This window comes from Schistocerca cancellata, chromosome 9 (assembly GCF_023864275.1).
Source record: "Schistocerca cancellata isolate TAMUIC-IGC-003103 chromosome 9, iqSchCanc2.1, whole genome shotgun sequence".
Lineage (NCBI taxonomy): Eukaryota > Metazoa > Arthropoda > Insecta > Orthoptera > Acrididae > Schistocerca > Schistocerca cancellata.
Window position 1 is genome coordinate 440,848,180 of NC_064634.1, and position 26,573 is coordinate 440,874,752.

A 26,573-nucleotide genomic window follows, 5' to 3' on the forward strand; every position below is an offset into this window, starting at 1 on the left:
CTATGATGCTGAAGTAGCTTTTGCATTAGTATGTGCAACCACTGCAGTATTTGACATTGCACTTTTACTGCATTTCGTCTGCTTGAGTTTGTTAATAAAAAAGTGTATTGACTTACCAATGTGCCCCTCACATTTTTTTTTCCATATGTCTTCGAAGATTAACAGTTTTCTTGCTTTACTTGCTCAATACTTCATAACACAAGACACATTAAGACTGCTGCCTGTGATCACTGCCTATGCATGTAAATCTGTAACCAAGGTTGTCATTACAGTGTCTTTGTAGTTTTCACTTCTTTCCTTCACTTTCACTTGTATTAGCTTGTGAACTTGAAGGCTCACTTTCAAACCCATTGTTCGACTTATCACGGAGAGTCTTTAGTTTCACTGCAGATGATTGCTACCATCGGTCCATTACGAACTTGAGAAATGTCGCAACACAAAAAAACATTGAGCACCTCAGAAAAAGAATGGCTGATGACAAATCAATCTGTAAACATCTGCTGTTTATTACTCTCCACTCCCATGGCATGTGCCATGCCATGAACACATGGCATCTGTGACTGTCTCTAATACCTGTTCTCTCCAGTAATACTTTTTTCCTCTTCCATTGTTTGATGGAATGATGAAGGGGAAAAACATGACTAATGCCATTCATTGAGCCTAGAGGTATGTATGGTGGTGTCATACTTACATCCCACTCGAGTTAAACTGACAGAGAAAATGCATGTCATAAAGCTTATTATTGTATCTAGCTTCGAAAACACCAGGGGTTAATACTCTAAAGTGACCATAGAAACTTGAAAAGGTGTGAGGCAGTTAAACCTTGTTTTCCTTATCTAATCACATGAATTTGCCACTGAAGAAAAAAGGACAAGATCGAGTGCAGTTTCGCTTTGTTGATTAAGTAAGGAACAAGTCCCAAACTTTATTGTTTTTCTTTTTCCTTGTTTTAATTATTCATTCCTGGAAAATTAAAGAAGCAGGAAATTTTTGCTTCGACAGTAATAAGATCACAGTGCCATATTATTGTTTCAGAGTTGTTCTTACATTTGTTAGAAAGGAAGCAGTTAAAGACCAATATTGTGGTTGTATGTCACTTTGATCTTTTCACAAATTGATTGAATCAAAGAAACATATTGTGATCTATCTTCCAAGACAATTTTTATATTAACCACACCTAATTTGAGTTAAGAGTTACTTGCAGTGATGGATTTAGAAACATATTTTGTGAGGGGTTTGTCATCATTTTTTTAGAAATCCCAGAATTTAGGGGAGGGGGGGGGGCCTCTTGACATTTATAAACATAGGAATGACTAATATTTACTTCTTCTTCTTCTTTTTAACTGTAATTGGTGGTAGTGGTTGGAGCTTTCTGTCATGTGAAGATGAAACTCACGAAATTCCAAGGCATTGTGAAATTAATGTACAATAGGTTTTGAAAAAGTGCCATCACAAACACGGGATTTCTCTCACTTGAAGTGGTCCAATATAATGGTTGACAGACTTCAGGGCATTAATTTAGTAAAGTCGGAAAACATTTAAATTTACAAATGTAGGTATAATTTCTAATTGCTTTCTGTTTAGCAACTGAAAAAGATCCTTCTCGGACAACAGCTGTGAGTTCCATTTTATTGCAACACGTTTCAATTTTCAGGTTTCACGGAGCCCCAGGGCTCTATGGACCCCTGTTCAGAAATACTGCCATACTGTAAAACTGAATTGGGGTTCCATCCATACCTGGTGACTTCTTTGCTTTCAGTGGTTTCTTTACACTAGGAATTTTCTTCGTACAGAAGTCTGTGCAGTGGTCGAATAATGATACATTTGTATGATTCTTCTGCGTGAACAATTTCTTATTGTGAAATTTAAAACTTCGGCTTTCCTTTTGCTATCTTCTACTGCCACACTAAACTGATTAGCAAGTGCGTGGATAAAACCCTTAGACCTGCTTAGCGATTTTATGTAGCACCTGAATTTTTTCAGCAAGGTGGTTTGCTAGGTAGGATGGTGGTGGTTATTGTATGCTTTGTACATCAATCTTTTTGCAGCTGCACAAATTTCTACGAACTTATACCAGTTGTCATTTGCGCACTCCCTTTTGAACCGAGGGTGCAATAGCCTTTGCTTCCCAGGATTTTTAGAATTTTGTTGTTAAACCACAATGAGTCTTTTCTGTCCATAATGCATTTAGTCGGCACATACATCTTCAGAGAACAATTTACAATTAATTAAAACTTGGCCTATAATTACTCTCCATCCATGATACTGCAACTGAATGATGTCAATTCGTTGTCTAAGGGGATGCTTAGAACAACTTACCTGCTGTTTCTAGCAGATATACTCCCTAGCCTTCTTGATTGACTATTAACTGTAGAAACAACAGATAATATGTTACCATATTCACTAATCGCGGTCTCTATACTGACAGTGTCGATAAGATCATGCCTATTTGTAGCTACTATTTCTCAAATATTTCTATTGCATGTGGGCTGTCTAACTAGCTGCTCAAGACAGTTTTCAGAAAAAAAAATTACAAAAGTATTACATAAGACTGTCTGTAACTGCCTCCCCCTTCACCCTGCAATGAATCCATAGACATCGTAGTCTATACTGGGTAGGTTAAAGTCACCACAACTAATATCGCATGATCTGGGTATTTCTGCACTACTGACCATAGACTTTCTTTGAATGACTCTAAAATTGTCTTGGAATTGGTGGCTGCTGATTGATTTTTTATCCATCCAGTTGCGTTATATTTTCAAAAAAATAATTATTTTCACAGATAACGTCACTGTCACCAGGGTTGCCAGAGGTTCTGGAAATAAGGGAATTTCAAACACGTCAGGGAAATTTGGAGAGAGAGAAAAAAAAAACACTGGAAAAATCCCCTCCCCCCCCCCCCCCCCCCAATTGTAGAGTGGTTCCTTCAGAAAGTTTTTTTAATTCACCCTTCATCCTTGTCCCCAAGATTTGATGTTTCTAATCAACTCTGTTTAACTGGATGTTGAACCATAACCTGCTTTCTGCATTTGATTCATAATAGAGCAGCTTTTACTTCTCTCCAGTGACTTTTCATGCTACAATATTCTGTTTTTAATGTAACCTCTGGTTCAGAATATATAGCTGCAGTTCCATTTCCAGCAAATAATTATTGTTCTTTCATTCTGAGGATAAAGTACTGCATATGTCGTGCTTTCTCATGGTGTAAGCTTGTATTATTGCTTGTTCCATGCTGAAGAAGAAATGGCCCTAATTTTTCAGGTTCACTTACCCCATCATGTATCACTAAACACCATCATTATTCTATATCCTGATGCTGCAGTCCTCAGACAACTTTGAATTGGTCATCATGTTGAGATCAGGTGTTCTGCCGGTAGTTCACATCTTCCCAACGCCATGTTTCGATACCATAACTTGGCATTTTGAACAGGTGTTCTTCGAGACTGGCTGCCTGACTGACAGGGTCCTATATTTGTACCTTTGTGGTGCCTGGAGTTCAGTCTGCTCTGGGTTGGATGTCCCCTCTGAAAACACCCGATGTGGAGTACATGGCAGACAGTGCTCCAGGCACCACTGGCAGAACATCTGATCTTAACAAGATGACAAATCACTAGGAAAGTTTAAGAGATTACAAGTTTGAAATGCTCTTATGGGACATTAGTGCCCTAGGGAAGTGTGATAGGTCCATTGCTATTTTCCATCTACATAAATGGTTTGACAGGGAGGGTGGTCAGAAATCTGCTGCTGCTGTTCGCAGATGATGCTATGGTTTACAGGAAGGTGTTGGAGATAAGATGACCTAGACAAAATTTCTAATTTGTGTAATGAATGGCTGCTGGCTCTTAATATAAAAAAAAGGTATTTTAATGGGGATGAGTAAGAAAAACAAACCCGTAATGTTCGGATACAGGATTTGTAGTGTCCTGCTTGACACAGTCATGTCGTTTAAATATCTGGTCGTAACACTGTGAAGTGCTGTGGAATGAGCATTTGAGGATTGTGGGAGAGAAGATGAATGGTCAACTTTGGTTTATTGGGAGAATTTTAGGAAAGTGTAATTCATCTGTAAAGAAATGCATACATAGGACGCTAGTACGACCTATTCTTGAGTGTTGCTCAAGTGTTTGGGATTGACATCAGGTCGGATTGAAAGAAGACATCGAAGTAATTCATAGGCAGGTTGCTAGATTTGTTACCAGTAGGTTCGATCATTGTGCAAGTGTTACAGATATGCTTTGGGAGTTCAAGGGGGGATCCATGGAGAGAAGAAGATATTAATTTTGAAGTTTCATTTGAACAACATCTGACCTGTGTATTACTGAAAGAATCAAATCTATAGGGGGAAAAAAGGAAACTTTAAACATAAAGCTATTATGCTGGTGTTATAAACATTCTATGTGGTTTTATTAACATTTCACAGAGTTAAAAGGAAACTGCTATATTGGAAGAGATTGTGCCCAGAGAATAGTATAAAGTTCTCATTGACAAATAAGTATGAAGTAAGTAAGTAAGTGTAGAGATGATGTGATACTTGGCCTTCTTCTTTGTTGGTTTTGTAACTTCTTTCATTTTCCATGAAATGATGGATGTATGAGTGTATTGTTTATATGATGGTATTATGTCTTTAAATTTCAGTATGACTGTGTAACTGAAACGATATACATTATTTGTTGTTTTTAAACAGAGTACCTTAAAACAAAACAAAATTATATTTTTTATGCTTTATGTAAAGTTTGTCTTCATTTATACTTTTTCCCTTGCCTTGTACCAGTTTCAGAGTGTCACTGTACTTCATTTTTAACTGTATTTATAACTGCTGTATTACCAAAAGATGTGCCTTTATCATATCTCTGTCACTGGTATGTCTATTTATGTTTCTTTAGTCAGATATATTAAATGACATAGTATGCTTGGTGTTCGGGCAACTTGCAGCAGTGTGAAGTGCTCTATATCCATTTTTAATAACATTGAATTTTAAGATTTATTTTTCTAGTGTTTAGAAAATTTAAAAAGGGGACTTCTGAATAGCTAATCAGAAGCTGAATGTGGTGGTGAGTTTGAATGTTATTCACATAAACTATAAAATAAATTATTACAGTTAGCATGCATTGGGGTTCATACATTGCAAATGAAACCCTAGAGAGATGAATGTTTATAGAGCTCCAGAGACATTTGTTACTGGGTAGTTCGTGATATAATTAAATGATTGCCTGAACATGGCACCCTCATACTAACTTGACTTTTTCTGTGCACCCTTTTTCTTAGGTTATTCATGTTTGATTGCATAGTCAGTGATCTTGGTTATGAAACAAAGACCGTCACCTTAATTTACCCAAGTTTCAATGCAGTATAACAGGAACCTAACTGCTCTATAGTAATCTAAAAATAAACATTAGATTGTGAGTTAAGTTATTAACTATGTTTCTCATAAAGGTAATGATGTTTTCTGCTTTGCAATATCTTTTTACAGTGTACGTTTGAAGGTTGCGGTAAACGATTCTCACTTGACTTCAACCTAAGGACACATGTGCGCATCCACACTGGTGATCGCCCCTACGTCTGTCCTTTTGATGGTTGCAATAAAAAGTTTGCACAGTCTACAAATCTTAAAAGTCACATTCTGACGCATGCAAAAGCAAAGTAAGTTATCTTTAAACATGTATTTAGTAGATATTGCTGCCTTTATTTACATCTGTTGCAGTGGGTGATCAAAGCCTCATATGTTTCCCCTTGTAAACATCAAAATGCACCGAAAGATGACTGTACTACGCATTGTGATCTCTATACTTAAATGAAATTAACAAAAGCCAGTAAGGATAGGATCCACCCATCATTTGCAGTTGCTTGTCATGTTATCTTCCTCCTCCATTATCAGTGACTGGCTATTAATTGGTTTTCATTTTATGTCCAATTAGAAGATAGTTAACTAACCTCTGCTTCGTCCGTTTAATAACTTATAATTAGTCAGCACATTATGTGGTTTACATTTGTATATACATATAGTAGGAAAGTTCTGACAGAACGTAAACACTTCAGGCGTAAAAGAGACACTCACCGAAAATCAGAAGCGTTGAGTCAGTGACTGGCAAAAAAGACAGAAAAGTGCTAGCTTTAGTAGTACATCCTTTCTCGAGCTAAAGTAGGAATATATACATGCCTGTACCCCTTCATGGTGCTGGGTGGGCAGACAATTTCAGTGGTGTAGTTTGAAATGTGGGCAAGGTTTTGGTGGACATTATATTGGTTGGAATGGATGGAAGGGGGGAGAGGCATGAGGCAGGAAGATGGATTGGGGTTGAGTAGCTAGCAGTTTGGAGGGACGCAGCAGATTTGCTGGCTAGGAATGCGAGGGGGGGGGGGGCAAAATTGGAAGCTGCTAGAGCTAGATATGTGATCCATAGTTGCCAGAGCCGTTGGAAGCAATGCACAAGGAAGGTGATGTGGAGATGCAAATTGAGCAGGAATGATAGGATAGAGAAAGGGGAAGCTCTTGGGGGAAGAGTGTGGGGACAGTCAGTTAACAGAGATTGAGGACAGGATGATGCTGGGAGTGAAGGATGTGTTTCAAGGATAACTGCCTTCTGGATAGTTCAGAAAAGCTGGTGGTGAAGAGGAGTATTCATATGGTCCAGGGTGTGAAACAGTCATTGAAATCGAATATGTTGTGCTCAGCTGCACATTATGCCACCTATTGTTCTTGGTCGCAGTTTGGCATTGGCCATTCATTCTGGTGGACAGCAGCTTCATTACCATCCTGACATTAAAAAACTGTGCAGTGATTGTAGCAGAGTTGGTACGTGACATGGCTACTTTCGCAGGTGGCCTGGCCTCTGATGGATTAGGTTAAGCCTGTGACAGGATGGGAGTAGATGGTGCTGGCTGGGTGGATTGGGTTGGTCTTAAACCTAGTTCTTCCACAGGGATATGATCCTTGTGGCAAAAGGTTGGGTGTGGGAGTGTCATAGGGATGGAGTGGGATATTGTGTAAGTTGGGTGGACAATGGAACACCACTTGAGGTGGGAGGGATCTTGGTTAGTATGTCCCTTATTTCAGGGCATGATGATATACATGGTGTTGCAAAAAGGTACAGCCAAACTTTCAGGAAACATTCCTCACACACAAAGAAAGAAAATATGTTATGTGGACATGTGTCTGGAAACGCTTACTTTCCATGTTAGAGCTCGTTTTATTACTTCTCTTCAAATCACATTAATCATGGAATGGAAACACACAGCAACAGAACGTACCAGCGTGACTTCAAACACTTTGTTACAGGACATGTTCAAAATGTCCTCCGTTAGCGAGGATACATACATCCACCCTCCGTCGCATGGAATCCCTGATGCGATGATGCAGTCCTGGAGAATAGCGTATTCTATCACAGCCATCCACATTACGAGCACGAAGAGTCTCTACATTTGGTACTGGGGTTGCGTAGACAAGAGCTTTCAAATGCCCCCATAAATGAAAGTCAAGAGGGTTGAGGCCAGGAGAGCGTGGAGCCCATGGAATAGGTCCGCCTCTACCAATCCATCGGTCACCGAATCTGTTGTTGAGAGGTGTACGAACACTTAGACTGAAATGTGCAGGAGCTCCATCGTGCATGAACCACATGTTGTGTCGTACTTGTAAAGCCACATGTTCTAGCAGCACAGGTAGAGTATCCCGTATGAAATCATGATAAAGTGCTCCATTGAGCGTAGGTGGAAGAAACTAAAATGAGCTCCAACATGGAAATTAAGCGTTTCCGGACACATGTCCACATAACATCTTTTCTTTATTTGTGTATGAGGAATGTTTCCTGAAAGTTTGGCCGTACCTTTTTGTAACACTCTGTATAATTGGGTGACAAGGGGCTTGCTCCTTCGTGTTTGTTCATGGACTAGGTTTGGGAAGGCAGTGACTGTCTGTGAAGGTGCTTGTGAGATCAGCAGCATGCTGGACAAGGGAGTTCTCATCACTGCAACAAACCATTCATGGGTGGCCAGACCTTATGGGAAGGATTTTCTCGTGTGGAAGTGAAGGCAGCTGCCGAAAAACGGTTACTGTTTACGGTTAGTTGGTTTAAAATACCATTTCAACAGCTGTTGTCATTTCTACACCAATAAATCCTCCCATACAAATGGCCATACATGGACAGTGTATCTTCAGTGACAAGAACTCCCATGCCCAGTATGCTAAATATTTCATGAGGGCATTCACAGGCAGGCACTACAGCTTCTCCCACCAACCACCTCCACCCCTCACCCCCACCCACCCATACCCCTCACCCCCAACCACCCAAACTTAGGCTGCAAACAGATTTGCTGTGTCATATCTTAACATACTCTCAATCCTCCCTTCTCGCTGCCAAGAATCAGCTACAAAGGAGAGTCCCCTTGTCACCCAGTATCACCCTGGCCTGGAACACCTGACCACATCCTTCACCAGGACATTGACTATTTATCTTCATGCCCTGAAATGCGGAACATCCTACCCAAGATTCATTCCATCCTTCCTTATGTGGTGTTCCAGCCCCCATCCAACCTACACAACATCCTAGTCCATTCACATGCCACTCTCACTCCCACCCCTTTGCCACAGGGAACATATCGCTGTGGAAGACCTGGATGCAAGACCTGGCCAGTCCACCCACCCAGTGCCTCCTGCCTCAGTTCTGTCACAGGCTGGGCTATCCGTGAAAGCAGCTGTGTCATATTCCAACTCCACTGCAATCACTGCACAGGTTTCTATGTCAGTATGTCAACCAATCACTTGTGCACTAGAATAAATTGCCACCACCAGACTGCGGCCAAGAACAAAGTAGACCACCAAGTGGCACAACATGCAGCTGAGCCCAACATGTCCCCTCATGCTCCGCCCAATGTCTTCCACTTCCTTTGTCCTATTACCCCCTCCCAATTCAACTCTCATTGTCACCAACACCGTGCACTGCTTCCTACTGGCTCAGACATCCATGCATCACATATGTCTCATGGAATGACGTAGCCCAAAACCTAGCAAGTTTCCAGTCTCTCTCGTGTGTAGCTGTTGAAGACTCAACACTTCTGCTTTTCGGAGAGTGGTCTCCCTTACTCGTAAAGTATTTACATTTGTGTGTGTTTATGTGCCAGGGGAGGGGGGGGGGGTAGGTTTGTTCATCGAGACAATTATGCTCTGATGTAACTGTGAAGAGGACTTTTATAGCCTTTTTCCTGTTGTGTGTTCTTGCATTGCTTGTTTTTGGATATGTAAAGAGGTGGCGGGGGGCAAAAGTACTTCACTTAACAGGCTGCTTCATCCTCTCAACACCCTACTATTTAACTGCACCCCTTGTTGATTATAGTCTGTGTAAATCCGATTTCTTGTTGCATTTGCTATTATTGGATCTCTCCCTTAATCAGATAGTTACTAGTTTGATTATCTTCCAGCTGTCTCAGATATTGTTTTCCTATTTTGTTTTATGATACATTGTGTATTTATTGTATGCAGTGTAGCCATTGCACTGTTACTTTCATTGTGTACCGTATTTGATTTTGCGTGTTATTTGTGAATATAAGCTGGGCAATAAGAATTGTTGGCATTAAACCTACAGTATTTACTCTTGGTAATTAAATTTGTGATACTTTATTTTAATTTCACTCCATTATTTATATGTTGTCACTGTGTACCACACTCGATTTCACATACTGTTTTTAGTAGTAAATGTATCTATACTAATAATAACAAAATATTATCCAAAAATTAGATTGCTACTTCCTGTAAAGATGATGCATTGAGTTGCAGACACGCAACAAAAAGGATGTTACACATTAAGCTTTCAGCCAAAGCCTTCTTCAGAAAAGAAATGAAACACACACACACACACACACACACACACACACACACACACACACAGAGAGAGAGAGAGAGAGAGAGAGAGAGAGAGAGAGAGAGAGAAGCAGGCAGTGTCGGATGAGGAGCAGACAGGTGGGTGCATTGGCAGAGAGGGGAAGAGATGGATGGGTGCACTGGCAGAGAGGGGAAAAGACCACTGGGTGTGTTGGCAGAGAGAGGTGCATAATGAGGGTGAGGGGACATTAATTGTGAAGAGGTAATACAAAGGACAGGGTGGAGGGTGTGGGGCTGTAGGTTATCATAGGTTGATGCTGGGATAATTTTGGGAGTGGACAGTGTGTAGTAAAGATAACTCACATCTGCGCAGTCCAGAAAAGCTGGTGGTGAAGAGGATGATCCAGATGGTCTGATTGTGATGCAGCCATTGAAATCAAGCTTGTTACGTTCAGCTGTATGTCGTGCTACAAAATGGTCCATTTTGCTCTCTACCACAGCTCGGTGATAGCCTTTCATCCTGGTGAACAGTTGGTCGGTAGTCATACCAATATAAAAAGCTGTGCAATGATTACAGCTGAGCTAGTATACGACACTGCTGCTTTCACAAGTAGCCCAGCCTCTGGTGGTGTGGGACAAGCCTGCGGCAGGACTAGAACAGGAAGTGCTGGGATGGTGGACTGGGCAGTTGCACCTGGGTCTTCCACAAGGATGTGATACCTGTGGCAAGGGACTGGTATTGGGAGTGGCATAAGGAGATGCACTAGGATGTTGTGTAGTTCGGGTGAGTGACAGAACTCCACTTTAGAGGTAGGGTGGTGGTTCTTCTGGAGAAACTAGAATCCTCAGGGAATTACATTTTACCTGAAAAAATCAGGGAAATTTCAGGAATTTCATGAAATCTCAGGTAATACTGTGTTTTTAACCCAACATTGAAATTTAATTTTATTTACTTGTATACATAATAAATTTTAAAATATCAGTGTGTGTTAATTATATGAATATTATTTTGTATGACTTACAAATGTCATAAAAACCGTGATTAAACTACTTCTTTGGGTGGTATATAGCTCAGTTGAGAGGAAAGAAAAGTAATTATTGTGGTATGCTAACCCCACCCCCACATCTGCCCCCTGTCGCTCACCATTATTTTATCAGGAGAATCTTGATGCCATCTTCCTCCTCATACCTGGAATTCTCAGGGATTTTTTCCTCCAAGTTTGAGTAGCCATTCTGGGAGGGGTGGTGGTACATGAAGGATGTGGTTCAGTTATTCCAGTCTGGGGAGGTATTTGGTGATGAAACGATGGTCATTTATAACTGGTTCTCGGGGATGTTGGGGGGGGGGGGGGGGGGGATGTGTTGTTGTTGTTGTGGTCTTCAGTCCTGAGACTGGTTTGATGCAGCTCTCCATGCTACTCTATCCTGTGCAAGCTTCTTCATCTCCCAGTACCTACTGCAACCTACATCCTTCTTAATCTGCTTAGTGTATTCATCTCTTGGTCTCCCCCTACGATTTTTACCCTCCACGCTGCCCTCCAATACTAAATTGGTGATCCCTTGATGCCTCAGAACATGTCCTACCAAACGATCCCTTCTTCTGGTCAAGTTGTGCCACAAACTCCTCTTCTCCCCAATCCTATTCAGTACCTCCTCATTAGTTATGTGATCTACCCATCTAATCTTCAGCATTCTTCTGTAGCACCACATTTCGAAAGCTTCTATTCTCTTCCTGTCCAAACTATTTATCGTCCATGTTTCACTTCCATACATGGCTACACTCCACACAAATACTTTCAGAAACGATTTCCTGACACTTAAATCTATACTCGATGTTAACAAATTTCTCTTCTTCAGAAACGCTTTCCTTGCCATTGCCAGTCTACATTTTATATCCTCTCTACTTCGACCATCATCAGTTATTTTGCTCCCCAAATAGCAAAACGCCTTTCCTGCTTTGGAAGTGTCTCATTTCCTAATCTAATACCCTCAACATCACCCGACTTAATTCAACTACATTCCATTATCCTCGTTTTGCTTTTGTTGATGTTCATCTTATATCCTCCCTTCAAGACACCATCCATTCCGTTCAACTGCTCTTCCAAGTCCTTTGCTGTCTCTGACAGATTTACAATGTCATCGGCGAACCTCAAAGTTTTTATTTCTTCTCCATGGATTTTAATACCTACTCCGAATTTTTCTTTTGTTTCCTTTACTGCTTGCTCAATATACAGATTGAATAACATCGGGGAGAGGCTACAACCCTGTCTTACTCCCTTCCCAACCACTGCTTCCCTTTCATGTCCCTCGACTCTTATAACTGCCATCTGCTTTCTGTACAAATTGTAAATAGCCTTTCGCTCCCTGTATTTTACCCCTGCCACCTTTAGAATTTGAAAGAGAGTATTCCAGTCAACATTGTCAAAAGCTTTCTCTAAGTCTACAAATGCTAGAAACGTAGGTTTGCCTTTCCTTAATCTTTCTTCTAAGAAAAGTCGTAAGGTCAGTATTGCCTCACGTGTTCCAGTATTTCTGCGGAATCCAAACTGATCTTCCCCGAGGTCGGCTTCTACTAGTTTCTCCATTCGTCTGTAAAGAATTCGTGTTAGTATTTTGCAGCTGTGGCTTATTAAACTGATTGTTCGGTAATTCTCACATCTGTCAACACCTGCCTTCTTTGGGATTGGAATTATTATATTCTTCTTGAAGTCTGAGGGTGTTTCGCCTGTCTCATACATCTTGCTCACCAGATGGTAGAGTTTTGTCAGGACTGGTTCTCCCAAGGCCGTCAGTAGTTCCAATGGAATGTTGTCTACTCCGGGGGCCTTGTTTCGACTCAGGTCTTTCAGTGCTCTGTCAAACTCTTCACGCAGTATCGTATCTCCTATTTCATCTTCATCTACATCCTCTTCCATTTCCATAATATTGTCCTCAAGTACATCGCCCTTGTATACACCCTCTATATACTCCTTCCACCTTTCGGCTTTCCCTTCTTTGCTTAGAACTGGGTTTCCATCTGAGCTCTTGATGTTCATACAAGTGGTTCTCTTATCTCCAAAGGTCTCTTTAATTTTCCTGTAGGCAGTATCTATCTTACCCCTAGTGAGATAAGCCTCTACATCCTTACATTTGTCCTCTAGCCATCCCTGTTTAGCCATTTTGCGCTTCCTGTCGATCTCATTTTTGACACGTTTGTATTCCTTTTTGCCTGCTTCATTTACTGCATTTTTATATTTTCTCCTTTCATCAATTAAATTCAATGTTTCTTCTGTTACCCAAGGATTTCTACTAGCCCTCGTCTTTTTACCTACTTGATCCTCTGCTGCCTTCACTACTTCATCCCTCAAAGCTACCCATTCTTCTTCTACGGTATTTCTTTCCCCCATTCCTGTCAATTGTTCCCTTATGCTCTCCCTGAAACTCTGTACAACCTCTGGTTCTTTCAGTTTATCCAGGTCCCATCTCCTTAAATTCCCACCTTTTTGCAGTTTCTTCAGTTTTAATCTACAGGTCATAACCAATAGATTGTGGTCAGAGTCCACATCTGCCCCTGGAAATGTCTTACAATTTAAAACCTGGTTCCTAAATCTCTGTCTTACCATTATATAATCTATCTGATACCTTTTAGTATCTCCAGGGTTCTTCCATGTATACAACCTTCTATCATGATTCTTAAACCAAGTGTTAGCTATGATTAAGTTGTGCTCTGTGCAAAATTCTACCAGGCGGCTTCCTCTTTCATTTCTTAGCCCCAATCCATATTCACCTACTATGGCATGGAAATTTGTTTGCAGACTTGATCTGAAAACAGTAAAAACGTCATGTCTGTCTGCCCGTCTGTTTGTTTGAACACCCTAATTTCCAAAACTGCTAAACTAATTTTTGTGAGGTTTTCACAGGTCACAGGAGCATAGCTTGGGGCAGAATATAGACTTTATTTCTAAAAAATCAAAATACAGACAAAGAGATATCATAATCTAAAATTAAATCTAAAACTGTCAGCTCAGCTTAGTAGTTTGAATATGTAATCATCACAGTGTAAACACCAAAGAACCAATGGATTGTGCTATTGTTTTGTAGTACAGGAGAGATCAAATAGATGATGTGGTTATCGTTTTTATCTCATTTTTTGAAGTTTATGTCAGTGAGAGAATTACGTAACACAATCATATCGTTACAAATACAAGCTAACAGTAAATTTACTTTGCCAGGTTATACATATTTACTGATTTCACTCTGTGTATTAAAAACTTAACATTGTTTTGCATCTTTTTTACTTATATTCTTTGACCAGGAAAAAAATTATTAAGTTCGCTTTGTGATTTGGATGCCTATTCATTACATTTTGATTTTGTTTTATTTACGAATAAAAACTGTCTAGACAATGGTTGAGTCTTTATGAATACAGTGGAACAGCTAAAAGACTGAGGGCTATGTTGTCTGAAGAATCCAGTTAAGATCGTGGGGTGAGGCCTGCTGCAGCTTGAGAACATTAGGCTTTAACTCACTCTTTGAAAGTTCCTTCCAAAAGTGAGACATGACATAACTCTGATCGAGAGCATCGTGCATTACCGTATTTACTCGAATCTAAGCCCCACCTAAAAAATTAAACTCTAAATCAAGGGAAAAAAAATTTCCTGAATCCAAGCCACACCTGAAATTTGAGACTCAAAATTCAAGGGCAGAGAAAAGTTTTAGACCGCACCTGCAAATCGAAACAAAGTTGGTCCATTGTAACATGAGACACAATTTAGGTCGAATGGATGAAGATACAGCTATAGTAGGTTGGTTCAAGCCGTAAGCTTAACAGTTAAGCTTTACCAAGTAGCCATTGCTATGTGTCAGCGCTTCATCCTCATTTGTACGGGTCCCTTACTTTTTCACGTGCTTCGTCTGGTTTGAATCGATTGCTTATTTTGCTTCGTTCTGATAAGTGCCGTTCTCTTTGTTATAGGTGTTTACGTCACTCTAAGCTGAAACTGCACTAGTTTAATGTGTAATGCATTGTTTGTTGTATTCTGATAATGAGTGTTTACGAGCTGTCGCCGCTCGCGGGTTGACTTGCCTTTGTGCAGTGCTACTGCCGCTTACAATATAAAAAAATAAAATAAAAGAGGAATTGTCTCATAAGCGAAACAGTGGTGAGAGACTACTATTTGTTGTTACTTACACTGCTGCTTTCTTTGATAATGATCAACAAGAACCAAATAATAGACTGCCTATGATAGAAAATGTTCTGAACAAGAGTTTAGCAAAAATTTTTCTCCGTTTGAAAATCTTTGCAGACGCCTCTTTAGTACATTACATTCTGCACAGAAATTAGTCATCTTAGATTTAAAAATCTAGTCAGTTGCTGTGCTTCATTTGTGACTGTATCACGATTCACTGTAAGAATAATACTAATATAAACATGATATGATACGTATATTCTTCCACGTTTGCTGTTGTCTCACTCTAGTTTCATAGTTTATTAGGCAGACAGGATTTAAATGAGATAGCAGAAAAAGCGAAAGAATACACGGCATAATGTTTACATTCTTCTATCTTTTCTTTTAATTTATTTACTGGCGCAGAGGTTTTGGCACCAGTATTTATCTTTGTGCCTGCAAAGCATGCCTGTGTAGCGCTACATATATTCGACAACAGAAGTTAGTTGTGGCGGCACCTACCAACATTTTTCAGAACTTCCGCTTACTTTGCACTCGATTCTAAGCCGCAAGCAGTTTTTTTGGATTATAAAAACCAGGAAAAATGTGCAGCTTAGATTCGAGTAAATACGGTATCTTGCTCCTCGAAATCCTTTGCTCATAGTGGCTTAAAGTTATTTCTCTCCAATGTAACATCATAGAAGCAAAATTATTGATGAGAAGTGGCACAGGCAAGTTAGTTTTTATACCCCAAATTGTACTTATTTCTAAATATTTACAATTTCGCTTTATAAGTGTATAATTTCCGATGCGCTGCTGATGTGCCATAACCATAAACAAAGCACACAGCCAGACTGCTTTTTGCAGGTATGTCAGTTGCTTTTTCCATGGCCAATTCTGTGGGTCTCTCCCATGTTAGAGCAACAAACAAGCAATTCATTCCTGTCCCCAATCATATTACTTCAAACATTGTATGCAAAGAATCTTAATAAGTCAAAAATATATTCCGGCAACAGTGGATTTCTCAGCTAGTTGGTTCATATTTGTTTTTATGGGCCATAGCTATATTCATGGACTAATGTATATTTATTGTTGTTTTAATTCCCCGCTCCCACAGGCATTTTAGACACATTGCAGACTCACTTTTATGTTCCCAGAATTTAGATTTTTCATCTGTTTACAACATTTTTTTATCTGTCCACTCAAATTTTCTATGTTTATAATATTAACACTTTGCTATCTGCACGTCTCGTACAAATTTATTCAGTTGGCGCTGGCAGCTCTAATTTGGATTACTTGGCTTGTTGCTGGCCTTAAGATATACATACGTAAATAAATACAAAATTTGTTGGTTCCATATATTAGTTTATTTGCATTGTCTTTGGCATTTAGTATTTCTCTTTCATATGATATGCGGGAAAACAGTCTCCAAGATGTAACTCCACAAGACTTGCACATTAAGTTTGTTGTTTTTCTTTTTTTGTTTTTGGAACGTACATGGCAGTTTTTTCATTTTTGTTTATTCATTTCTGAAATAGGTATTAGTTTGGTATTGCTTTATGTGACCAGCAAGTCTGTCAACCGGATCATGATGAGATATATATGATGTAGTGGCAACCTCCAAGTTTTGCTCAGAAGCAGGTACATGGTCTTTTATCCATGAATCACACTCTTTCAATGAAAAATCGTTAAATCGGAGACTCTTGTGTTCTGTATTGAAATAGTAACTTGTATGGAATGCATTAAATAATGCACAATTAAAGAGGTAATGCAAATCTTTTTTGACCATTTTATAGTTTTTCTGTATATAGGGTAATAACTCAAATATTGGTCTGCCCGATGCACTCCTTTCACGTATTTGTAGTAGTCTAATACACTTTCTGGTTTTTATTATTGTGTGATTGGTTTTTCTACATTTTCTTTGATTGTCAGTCAAACTGGCATTATGTATTGTAGAGATCATTCATATCATTTTAGTTTTCGAAGCTCTCCATACTTGTGCGGGTACTTCACTTTTCCATTGATGACAAGCTTCAAACACATTGACTTTTGTGCGTTTTGATTTTTCCGGAAATCCTCTATTTTGCCATATTGTTCCACAAACTCGAATTTTCTTTTCAAGTAACTTCTCTGCAAGCTCTACACTGTTGTAATAATTATCCATGTAGAGGTAATGCCACTTTCCATAAGAAGGTTCATGGTTCCATCACTGTTTTTGCTAAAGGCTGTCCAGCGCCGGAATATATCTTGAATGAGGAAATGTATCCCGTACTCGAATCACACAGCATGCGAATGAGTACACCATATTTTGTAATTTTTGACGGATCGTAAACTTTAAAATTTAACCGTCTGTGCCACAGTATCATTCCTTCATCAGTTGAGATGTTTTGACTGAGATTAAAGGTTTCTTTAAACTTTTTGGAAAAATAGTCAATTATGAATTGCACTTTGAAAAGCCGGTCGGCATTATCCAGTTTATTGTTTTTGTTTGAAAAATATAAAAGTGATAATATTTCTCTGAATCGGTTGCGGGATATCGTTTTGCGAAATATGAGCATGTCGATCAACGGATTCGTTGACCAATAGTCATCGATCCTTGCTTTTTTTACAGTTCCCATAAGGATAGCAAGCCTAAGCAATTTTCTAAGTTCGGGTCCCATAACATCGATAAATTTGGTACTTTTTTTTATCCAGTTTCCTTCTATTGCAATTTTGACTGTAGTACTTGTTGGTTTCGTTGCTAATATATTCAAATAGATCATTCCCAATATATAATTCTATGATATCCTTGATACTCTATGTATCTTTGGAAAATATGTTTGGACCCGGAGATCCTTCAAATTTATTATTGGTCCTAGGTAAATCAAGTCTGACCACTGTGCACTGTTTACTTTGTTTCATTCATCTGAATCAATTTGCAGCTGTAGTGTCTGCCGAATTCTTCTTGGACGTATTTCACTATCTTCTGACAATTCTGCTTCTTTTTCATTTTTTTTTATATCCATTGTCTTCTTCTCTATCGGCCAAGTCGTCCGGAACATCAGACAAGATGTCCATGCATTCATCATAAATAATTGTATCGTCTCTTTTGTCTGCCATGATGAAAGGGCACAAGTACTTATAAAAACAAAAATTTGTTGACGTGTCTAACTTATTGTTACCTAAACAAAACACCAACAGACTGCTAAAGATACTAAAGTGCTGTCGCCGGCCACTGCGCTATACTATGCTCACAACACGACTGTGGTGTCGCTGGCCATTGACCGCTATTTCATGCACGACACCACTGTGGTGTCACTGCCCGTTGACTGCTATTTTGCGCATGACAGCACTGTGGTACCGCTGGATGGGATAGTGTTAATTCACACCCACTTCCATGTTATCAAAATTATAAATATCCTGCCATATGAAAATACAACAGCTTTCATGGAAAGGGGAGGAGGTGAGTGTAATTGATACAAAGTGATGCTTGCAAGTTGATGACTTACAAGTAGAATTTACAGATGTAACTTCGTAGGTTTTCCCAGTGTAATAAGTCTTGAAAGTCTCTTCAGGTTTGCTCCCGGAGCCTAAAATCAACTCGATTTAGTATTTCGACAATCCATCTGTTCGTCATCTTCAGGAGAATGCTGCTGCCACCGCCGCAGCTGCTGCTGCCGCCACCACCACCACCACCACCACCACCACCACCACCACCACAGAGTCCCACTGAGCGTTGATGCCAAGGCTGCAAATCGATGTCCTATATAGACCTCCATACTGTATACATTGCATGTGCCACCCAATGCAGTTGCTGCTCTCAAAGGCTGGGGAGGTAGCAATGCCCTTAGTAGAACACCAGCGGCAATGATATATCAAACTCGGGGACTATTTTCGTACACTCGGTCTGACCGCATCAAAGAACATTCTGTTTTGGTGCAAGATAGTACAGGATTGTCTCTATTAATCAAATTATCTTCCAACTAACATTCAGTTGCCTCTTTATAAACACTTCCAAAAACAGGAAGTGTTGGCAACTATCACAGTTTCGTCACAATTTATGCCGTGTACCGCATTTAAGCAATGTTCTGCTATGATGATTTTTCTGGTTGCTGTAGCCTCATACGTTCCTTGCACCTATGCTGAACTGCGCGAATTGAGCAGCTGATGTAAGTCTTCCCACGTTGACATGGAATTTTGTATATTTCAGGATTTCTAGGCCCCGAATATTCTTTCACAGAGCCAAGTACTGCCCCAATCCTGGGAGCTGGACAGAACAGTGTTAATGTTAAAACACTTTAAAATTCTTCCAATTTTAAATGATATGCTTCCAGCATAAGGAATAGAGGTCACAGATCTGCGCTCCTCTTCGTCCATATTCCATAGCCCAACGAATCTGCTTCTCACAGTATCCATTTTCCTAAAAAACAGCTGTCAAATGTGCTTGTTCTTGGATTAAACTATCTGCGTCAGAAATGGCATATGCTCTGCGTACCAGAGTCTTGTGTTGGTATGGTGGACGGCAACACTTAGCATGCTGATACCGGTCAGTGTGTGTCAGCTTTCGATGAACCAGAATACCATCTGTTTTTGTTTTTTTTTTTTGCTTTTTTACCTTGATGTCCAAGAATGGAAATATCCCATCACTTTCAATGTCCATAGTAAATTTAATGCGGCATTAAGACGGTGGAAGTGGTCCAAAAATCTTTTGAGAGCATCACATCCATGTGGCCAGACGAAATAGGTACCATCTGCATATCTCCAGAAGCATGTTGGTTGCAAAGCCGAAGTCCTCAGTGTCATCTCCTTGAAGTCCTTCATAAATAAATTTGTGACTATGGGTGATAAGGGACTACCCATAGCCACTCTGTCATTTTGTTAAATAATGTTGCCATTAAATTAAAAATACATGGATGTCAATACATGACGACACAAAGTTTCACCAACTCTTCATCCAGTTTTTCACTGATCAAACTCAGGGGCTCTTCCAGCGTGAATAAAGATACCACATCAAAACTCACTAATAAATCTGAAGGAACCAGCTTCAAAGATTTCAGTTGTTGAATAAAATTGGCCAAATTGGAGATAAGGTGTTCACACTTGCCAACATAAGGACTGAGAACAGGTGTTAAATACTTCACCAGGCTATAAGTGGGTGAACCCAAATTACTAACAGTATTGTTTTGAGGAACCCCTTCCTTATGTGGCTTAGGCACATAATGAATAGATAGAACAGCAGCACGGGGATAAAGTTTCTTACGTAAATCTGCGGACAACGAGCTCTCTTTCAAAACCAAAAGTGTCTTGCACTTAATCCTTTACGTGGGGCCACTAGATTGTCTTCTTTAAGCCGGGTTGTTGAGTAGTAAATCCATTTTAAGAATGTAATCATCCTGTGTCATTACAACCTTGTTGGCTGATGGAACTACTACATCATAATTGTCATGCCTAAGGGAACGAATAGCTGCTCTCTCTTGTGGAAGAGATGTTACCCCGTGGTGGCTGAGCCTGACATAATGTGTGGGATACTTCACGCCTTATTTCTTCCGCCTGGTCTTCAGGGAGGCTGAGTACTGCTTATTGAACAAAGCAGATAAATCTTGTGACAGGAAATCTCTTTGGAGTGGAAGCAAAATTTAACCTTTGTCCAACACCACCTCTGTGGACCCATCCAACACCTTAGTTGAAAGACTAACCACAGTGTGTCGAAGTTTATCTCCTTCTGAAGTTGTAGAATGAGAAAGAAGCCTTTCAAGCCTGTCTGGTAACCACACTCCTATGTGTACAATTCGATAGTGCCAATGTTGAACCATCAGTCCACTCCCAACATCTCTTGGAAATTGTGATGACAAGTCCAAATGTAAGTAAAATAAATCATAGGGAACAATATACAGCTGTCTACGGGTAAAAACAAATGCGTTCTCTTGTGTGTGTGTGTGTGTGTGTGTGTGTGTGTGTGTATGTGTGTGTGTGTGTGTGTGTGTGTGTGTAATTCTGATGAAGGCCTTTTTGGCCAAAAGCTTACTTGTCTGACAGTCTTTTTGTTGTGCATATCCGCGACTCAGCATCTCCACTACATTTCGAGTAGCAACTATCCTTTTCATAATGTTATTATTATTATTATTATTATTATTATTATTATTATTATTATTCCATCCTGGATTTTCCAATTTTCCATTTTTTAATCTGTCAAATATTTGATGTTATGCATGTAAGTGAGAAAAAGGCTTGAAATTATGTGTAAAGTTTGTTGAAAGTGCTCTCTCTCTCTCTCTCTCTCTCTCTCTCTCTCTCTCTCTCTCTAATAATGGATGAATGTAGTCTGGGTATTTGCACATGGTTAGTTACGTTGCTGCAAGAAATGTACATAGTTTTAACTCTTAATACTTGCTTCAGTGTGTTAATCCTTGAACATAAGATTATAACTCGTAAAGAGCAGATTATGATAGTATTTTAAATGTATTCATTAATTATATGAAATATTGGAAATGAAATTTTGCTGCCCCTGGAAGCTGTTACATTGGAAACCTGGCTTAGGACAATGTACCATGGACTGGGTGTGCCATTTAGTAATACATATGGTGAATAGTTTTGTTACATGGTCTGTTTGTTTAGGCATCTACTATGATATTTTGTTTTTGCTTATTCTTTTACTCTCATACAGTGGCAATTTATTGGTTTGTGATAAAGCATGTACTAAACTAATTTTCCAACACACGGACCTTTTTTTTTCTCAGTTATGCAGTTCTAAATATGTACATGTTTTTCATTGTGAAGGCTTTATGAAGTAGGGATTATTTTGCCTTCTAGCCCAGTGTGTACTTTAATGAGTTAACATGACTCATATATTTGTTTGAAACTTGCACTCACAATAATATATGTCTCAAATTGATGTTTACTCTTAACTGTACACAAGCACTTTGTGAAGCTGTCAAGTGAATCTAAAGCCATTTCTATCAGTTCAGTCAATTATATTGTAACTTCCTGGTTTCCTGCTGAAGCTGGGGAAGAACAAGGCAGTAGAATAGCAGGGTACAGAGATCTGTTTGCATTGAGGTGACTGCTCTTGAAGTTTCGGACTATCAGACATTGCACTCTAGATCTGTAGTACAACGTTTCTTATATTCTTCCAGTACATAAATTTTTCCTTGCATAAATTCCCCAACTCATAATAGGCTACAGTCATTGCATATGCTTCATTGAAGGCCAGTTTCAAACATTAGTCTTCACTGATATCTTCGTTTACATGTATACTCTGCAAAGCACTGTGAAGTTCATGGCAGAGGGTACCTACCACTCAGTGGGATTGGGGTTTCTTCCCATTTCATTTGCATATAAAGTGTGCGACAGATACCAATAACTGCTTAAATGTCTTCTTGTTTGGTGTAATTAGTCTAACCTTGTCTTCATTGTTGCTACAGCAGCATTTCGTAGAGGTCCGTACTGGGTTCCGGGCTCCCTCAGTTAATAAAGGTTCTTGAAATTTTTTAAGTAGGTTTTTGCAGGACACTTGGCTTCTAACTCCAAATGACTATGCCAGTTAAAGTTTCTCAGCATCTCCATGGGTCTGCCTCATAGTTCTTACAAACCTGTGACCAATCGTGCTGCCGTACAGTCAATATCACCTGTTAATATTTCATATGGGCCCTACACAACTGTGCAATTTTCTAAGATGGGACACAAATGTGCTTTGCAGTCAGTCTCTTAATAGACTGATTACATTTTCCCAGTACCCTATTACTGAACAGAAATTTGTCACATGCTTTACATACAACTTAGCCATGTTATATCATCCCAGTTCATACATCTGCAAAGCTACATCCAGGTATTTGAATTAGTTTACTTAGTCTACTTGTGATTCGTGGATATTGTTGTTATAGGACACTAATAACACTAATATTGAAGCATACTCTCATCTTTTGCCACAGTATAGTGTCTTATATATGCAGATATCATACAGAAAACATCAGTAAAGACACAGTGGACCAGTTCTTTATCTTTTGCGCCTTGCAGGTAGCAGCAGCATACATGTTGCATGAATTTCTCACAGAAACTTGCATCACTGCATTTCAGTGCAGCTGTTAGAGCATATTACTTAATACTCAATGTTGTTGTTGTTGTGGTCTTCAGTCCTGAGACTGGTTTGATGCAGCTCTCCATGCTACTCTATCCTGTGCAAGCTTCTTCATCTCCCAGTACCTACTGCAACCTACATCCTTCTGAATCTGCTTAGTGTATTGATCTCTTGGTCTCCCTCTACGATTTTTACCCTCCACGCTGCCCTCCAATGCTAAATTTGTGATCCCTCGATGCCTCAGAACATGTCCTACCAACCGGTCCCTTCTTCTTGTCAAGTTGTGCCACAACTTCTCTTCTCCCCAATCCTATACAATACCTCCTCATTAGTTACGTGATCTACCCACCTTATCTTCAGCATTCTTCTGTAGCACCACATTTCAAAAGCTTCTATTCTCTTCTTGTCCAAATTAGTTATCGTCCATGTCTCACTTCCATACATGGCTACACTCCATACAAATACTTTCAGAAACGACTTCCTGACACCTAAATCTATATTCGATGTTAACAAATTACTCAATATAGTTCCAATTTGAGACTACTGTGCCATTTCAAGCTGTCTTATTTCAAAATACAATAAAATAAAGCACATTTGCAGCCAAAGCTGTTCTATTGTAATGTGCACAATTATCTTTTAATAATAAGTTGGTGTCATCTTTGTAACATCAGAGTCTGCAGACCTTAATTGTGCAAAGTGAACAAAATAAGCTGCTGCTATTCACTGTTATACCATTTATTTAGATGGTCAATAAATATGTATAGGTTTCAATCATTCTTAACTCATGTTCAGTGGCCCGACACACAGATAATATAGAAACATTGCTAAATTTATGCTGTTTTATCACATTTACATGTGTGTGTGTACAGTGATTTTTTTTTTTCACCCAACATTCACAAGTTCTTGGAAATTTTTTGCATTGTAGTTTCCAGGAAACCATATTAAACATCGTTAAAGGATTGCCAAGCTGTATTTTTCTTGCTATTTAGGACTATTTAAAACTGAAAGTAGGAGTCTTGAAAACTCTTATCTATGGACTGATAAACACACACACTTTCACTTTTTCAAAACTGAACTTACGGTGACTTTGAATTGAGCGAATGCAGAACCATTTGTGTTTAAAGTTTTTACAAAGTTCTTCATAAGCTATAATCTTGCATGTAATACCAAGGCTCATAAGTGGTCATGTACAATATTTTTTATTGCCAGTGTTAACAAATGTCGCTTTGGCCAACTTTTCCATGAATAGTATTTTATCCCAGTTGCACAGGAAAGAACAGTACTTGGTGTAGACAGAGTGCAGCACTAATAATATGACCACTACTTTAAAATTCCCTTCAACTTCCCAGTGATATTTTGCATAGTCTACTATTATCTGGATGTTTCACATATTTGGGTATGTTTTCAGTGTTTTTGTGTTGGTAGTTTATTCTCCATGTGTAAAAGTACTGTTGTAAGTGTCAGCAAATGGTTGCAGCTGATCAGGATTGGGCATCATATACATAGAGTTCATTAGACTATGTCTTTTCATGGACAATGGAAACTGTACAGGAATAAGTCATTAGTATGGTCGATGGGCTCCTTCCAAATTGAAGTCAGTCTAAATGGCTTATGATGTCGTTTCCTGTTCATGCATGCATTGAGGTTGGGTGAGCATTAATGCAGCACACTCGTGGTGCACATTGTTTTTGTACTGGATCCCTTCTTAAAACCAAAATACGAGAAATACACACTTTTTTTTTCTTTTTTTTTTTATATAGAAGATGTAAATGATTACACCTAGCCACAGTGCTACTGATCGCCTGAACACTTGTCGAGCACATATTCAATCACTTTAGGTTACCATGCTGTGAGAACTGAACACACTCACAGGCAGTGCTGGCAACTGCTTATACACGAGACCATTACTAGTTAAAGAAGGTTAATTACAAGTAAAAGCTGATGTTTGAAAATAAGAACAAATACACAAATTTTAATGACCATTTCAGTTTAGTGGCATTTCATTAAGTCTTTATAAGGGCATGACAGATATATCCATCCATATCCTCCAAATTCTCAAAGGGTTCAGCGAATATATGCATCTACAGCATTCTGTGGCTTGTCTCTAATGTCAATGACTAATTTCAGGCAAGCTGGTATTATAATTGTGGCAGGTGCTATAATTCTACAAGTTGATGCTTCCTTCACTAGACAGTACATCTCATCAGTCAAGACAATGTATTCTTGGCTAGTTATAATGTGTTTCATTGTTTATACTGCTGAGGGCACAAATTAAGGCAGTTGTTATCCTGATGGATCTCACTAATGGATTTCTCTGAAAGGGTTATTGTATTTACCTTGACAACTGGGATCCTAGCCCAGATGTGATTGACAAAGTAATGAATAAGAACACTGATGCTTACAGCATAAAGCAGCACAACAGAAAGGAGTTCCCCGATTGTAGTAACACTGTTCACGTTTTACGTCGCACTTCACTTAGCGTAGACCGGGACTGTATCCTAGGCGTGCCCGATGTTAACTGACTGGGCACGGCCCGTGCTGCCCGAGTTGTTGTTGTTGTTGTTGTTGTTGTTGTTGTTGTTGTTCCGCCGGCAGAGGTCACGTCCGAATTCTCACGTGGACGGGACTCTACTTGCGGCAACTACCGTCAGTGACACGCCTTGCCGATGTGCGCCTCCCGCGATCTTTCTGGTGGCTACTGCACTCCTCCTTCGGGGGGTGAAGCCACTGTGATCCACTGCGTCGGAAGGTGGAGCGTCGAGGGGGGCCGGCTCTCGCTGGGACATCTCTGACGATGGTGATGCCAGTGCTGGAGCTACTGGAGACTGCCAAGGCTGAGAACCATCGCAGTGCGGCGGAGTCACAGCAGCGGGGAGAGGCGGTAACATCCCCTGAGAAACCAACACGGGTGCCGGCAATGGGGAAGCCAGTGTCCGAGAGGTCGGAGGGTGGGTGCCCAAACGTGGACGTAGCTGATTTTGGTGACGACGTACCACCCGGTCACCGGCCTGCAAGGTATAGAGCCAGCGGCCATTTCGGTGCAGGACCACCGCTGGTATCCAATGTGGATTGCGACCAAACCCACGTGCCCAGACTGACATACCCAGTGGAAAGCCAGGTACTCTGTTTTGCGAAGACTGGTGAGGACCAGGCCGGAGGAGGTGCAGCAGAGTCCTAGGTTGGCACCTGTGGAGGAGCTCTGCGGGGCTGCATTCTGCCATTGGTGTGGTCCGGTATGCCGTCAGGAAAAACGTCAATGCCTCTTCCGCAGGAAATATGTGCACATACTTTTTCATCTGCGTCTTAAATGTGGGCACCATGCACTCGGCTTCCCCATTCGATTGTGGATGAAAGGGGGGAGAGCAAACGTGCCGAATACCGAAGCGCCTACAAAAATCCTGGAAGTTCTGCGAAATAAACTGCGGTCCATTGTCCGAGACCAGGGTGATCGGCAGACCTTCCACAGAAAAGATTTTTGCTAGTGCCTGGATTGCAACTTCTGAAGTGGTTGAGGAGCAGTGAACCACATATGGGAATCGGGAATAAGCATCGACGACAATGA

At 40.0% G+C, this 26,573-nt stretch overlaps 1 protein-coding gene across 1 annotated transcript in view; it reads left to right on the forward strand.

Moving 5' to 3' along the window:
- Positions 1-26,573, forward strand: part of LOC126100263 (transcriptional repressor protein YY1-like) — a 100,167-nt gene that overhangs the window by 64,236 nt on the left and 9,358 nt on the right. Inside the window, exon 4 of the mRNA XM_049910853.1 lies at positions 5,471-5,640. Coding sequence (XP_049766810.1) covers positions 5,471-5,640 — 170 coding nt within the window. The remainder of the gene's footprint in view (positions 1-5,470; positions 5,641-26,573) is intronic.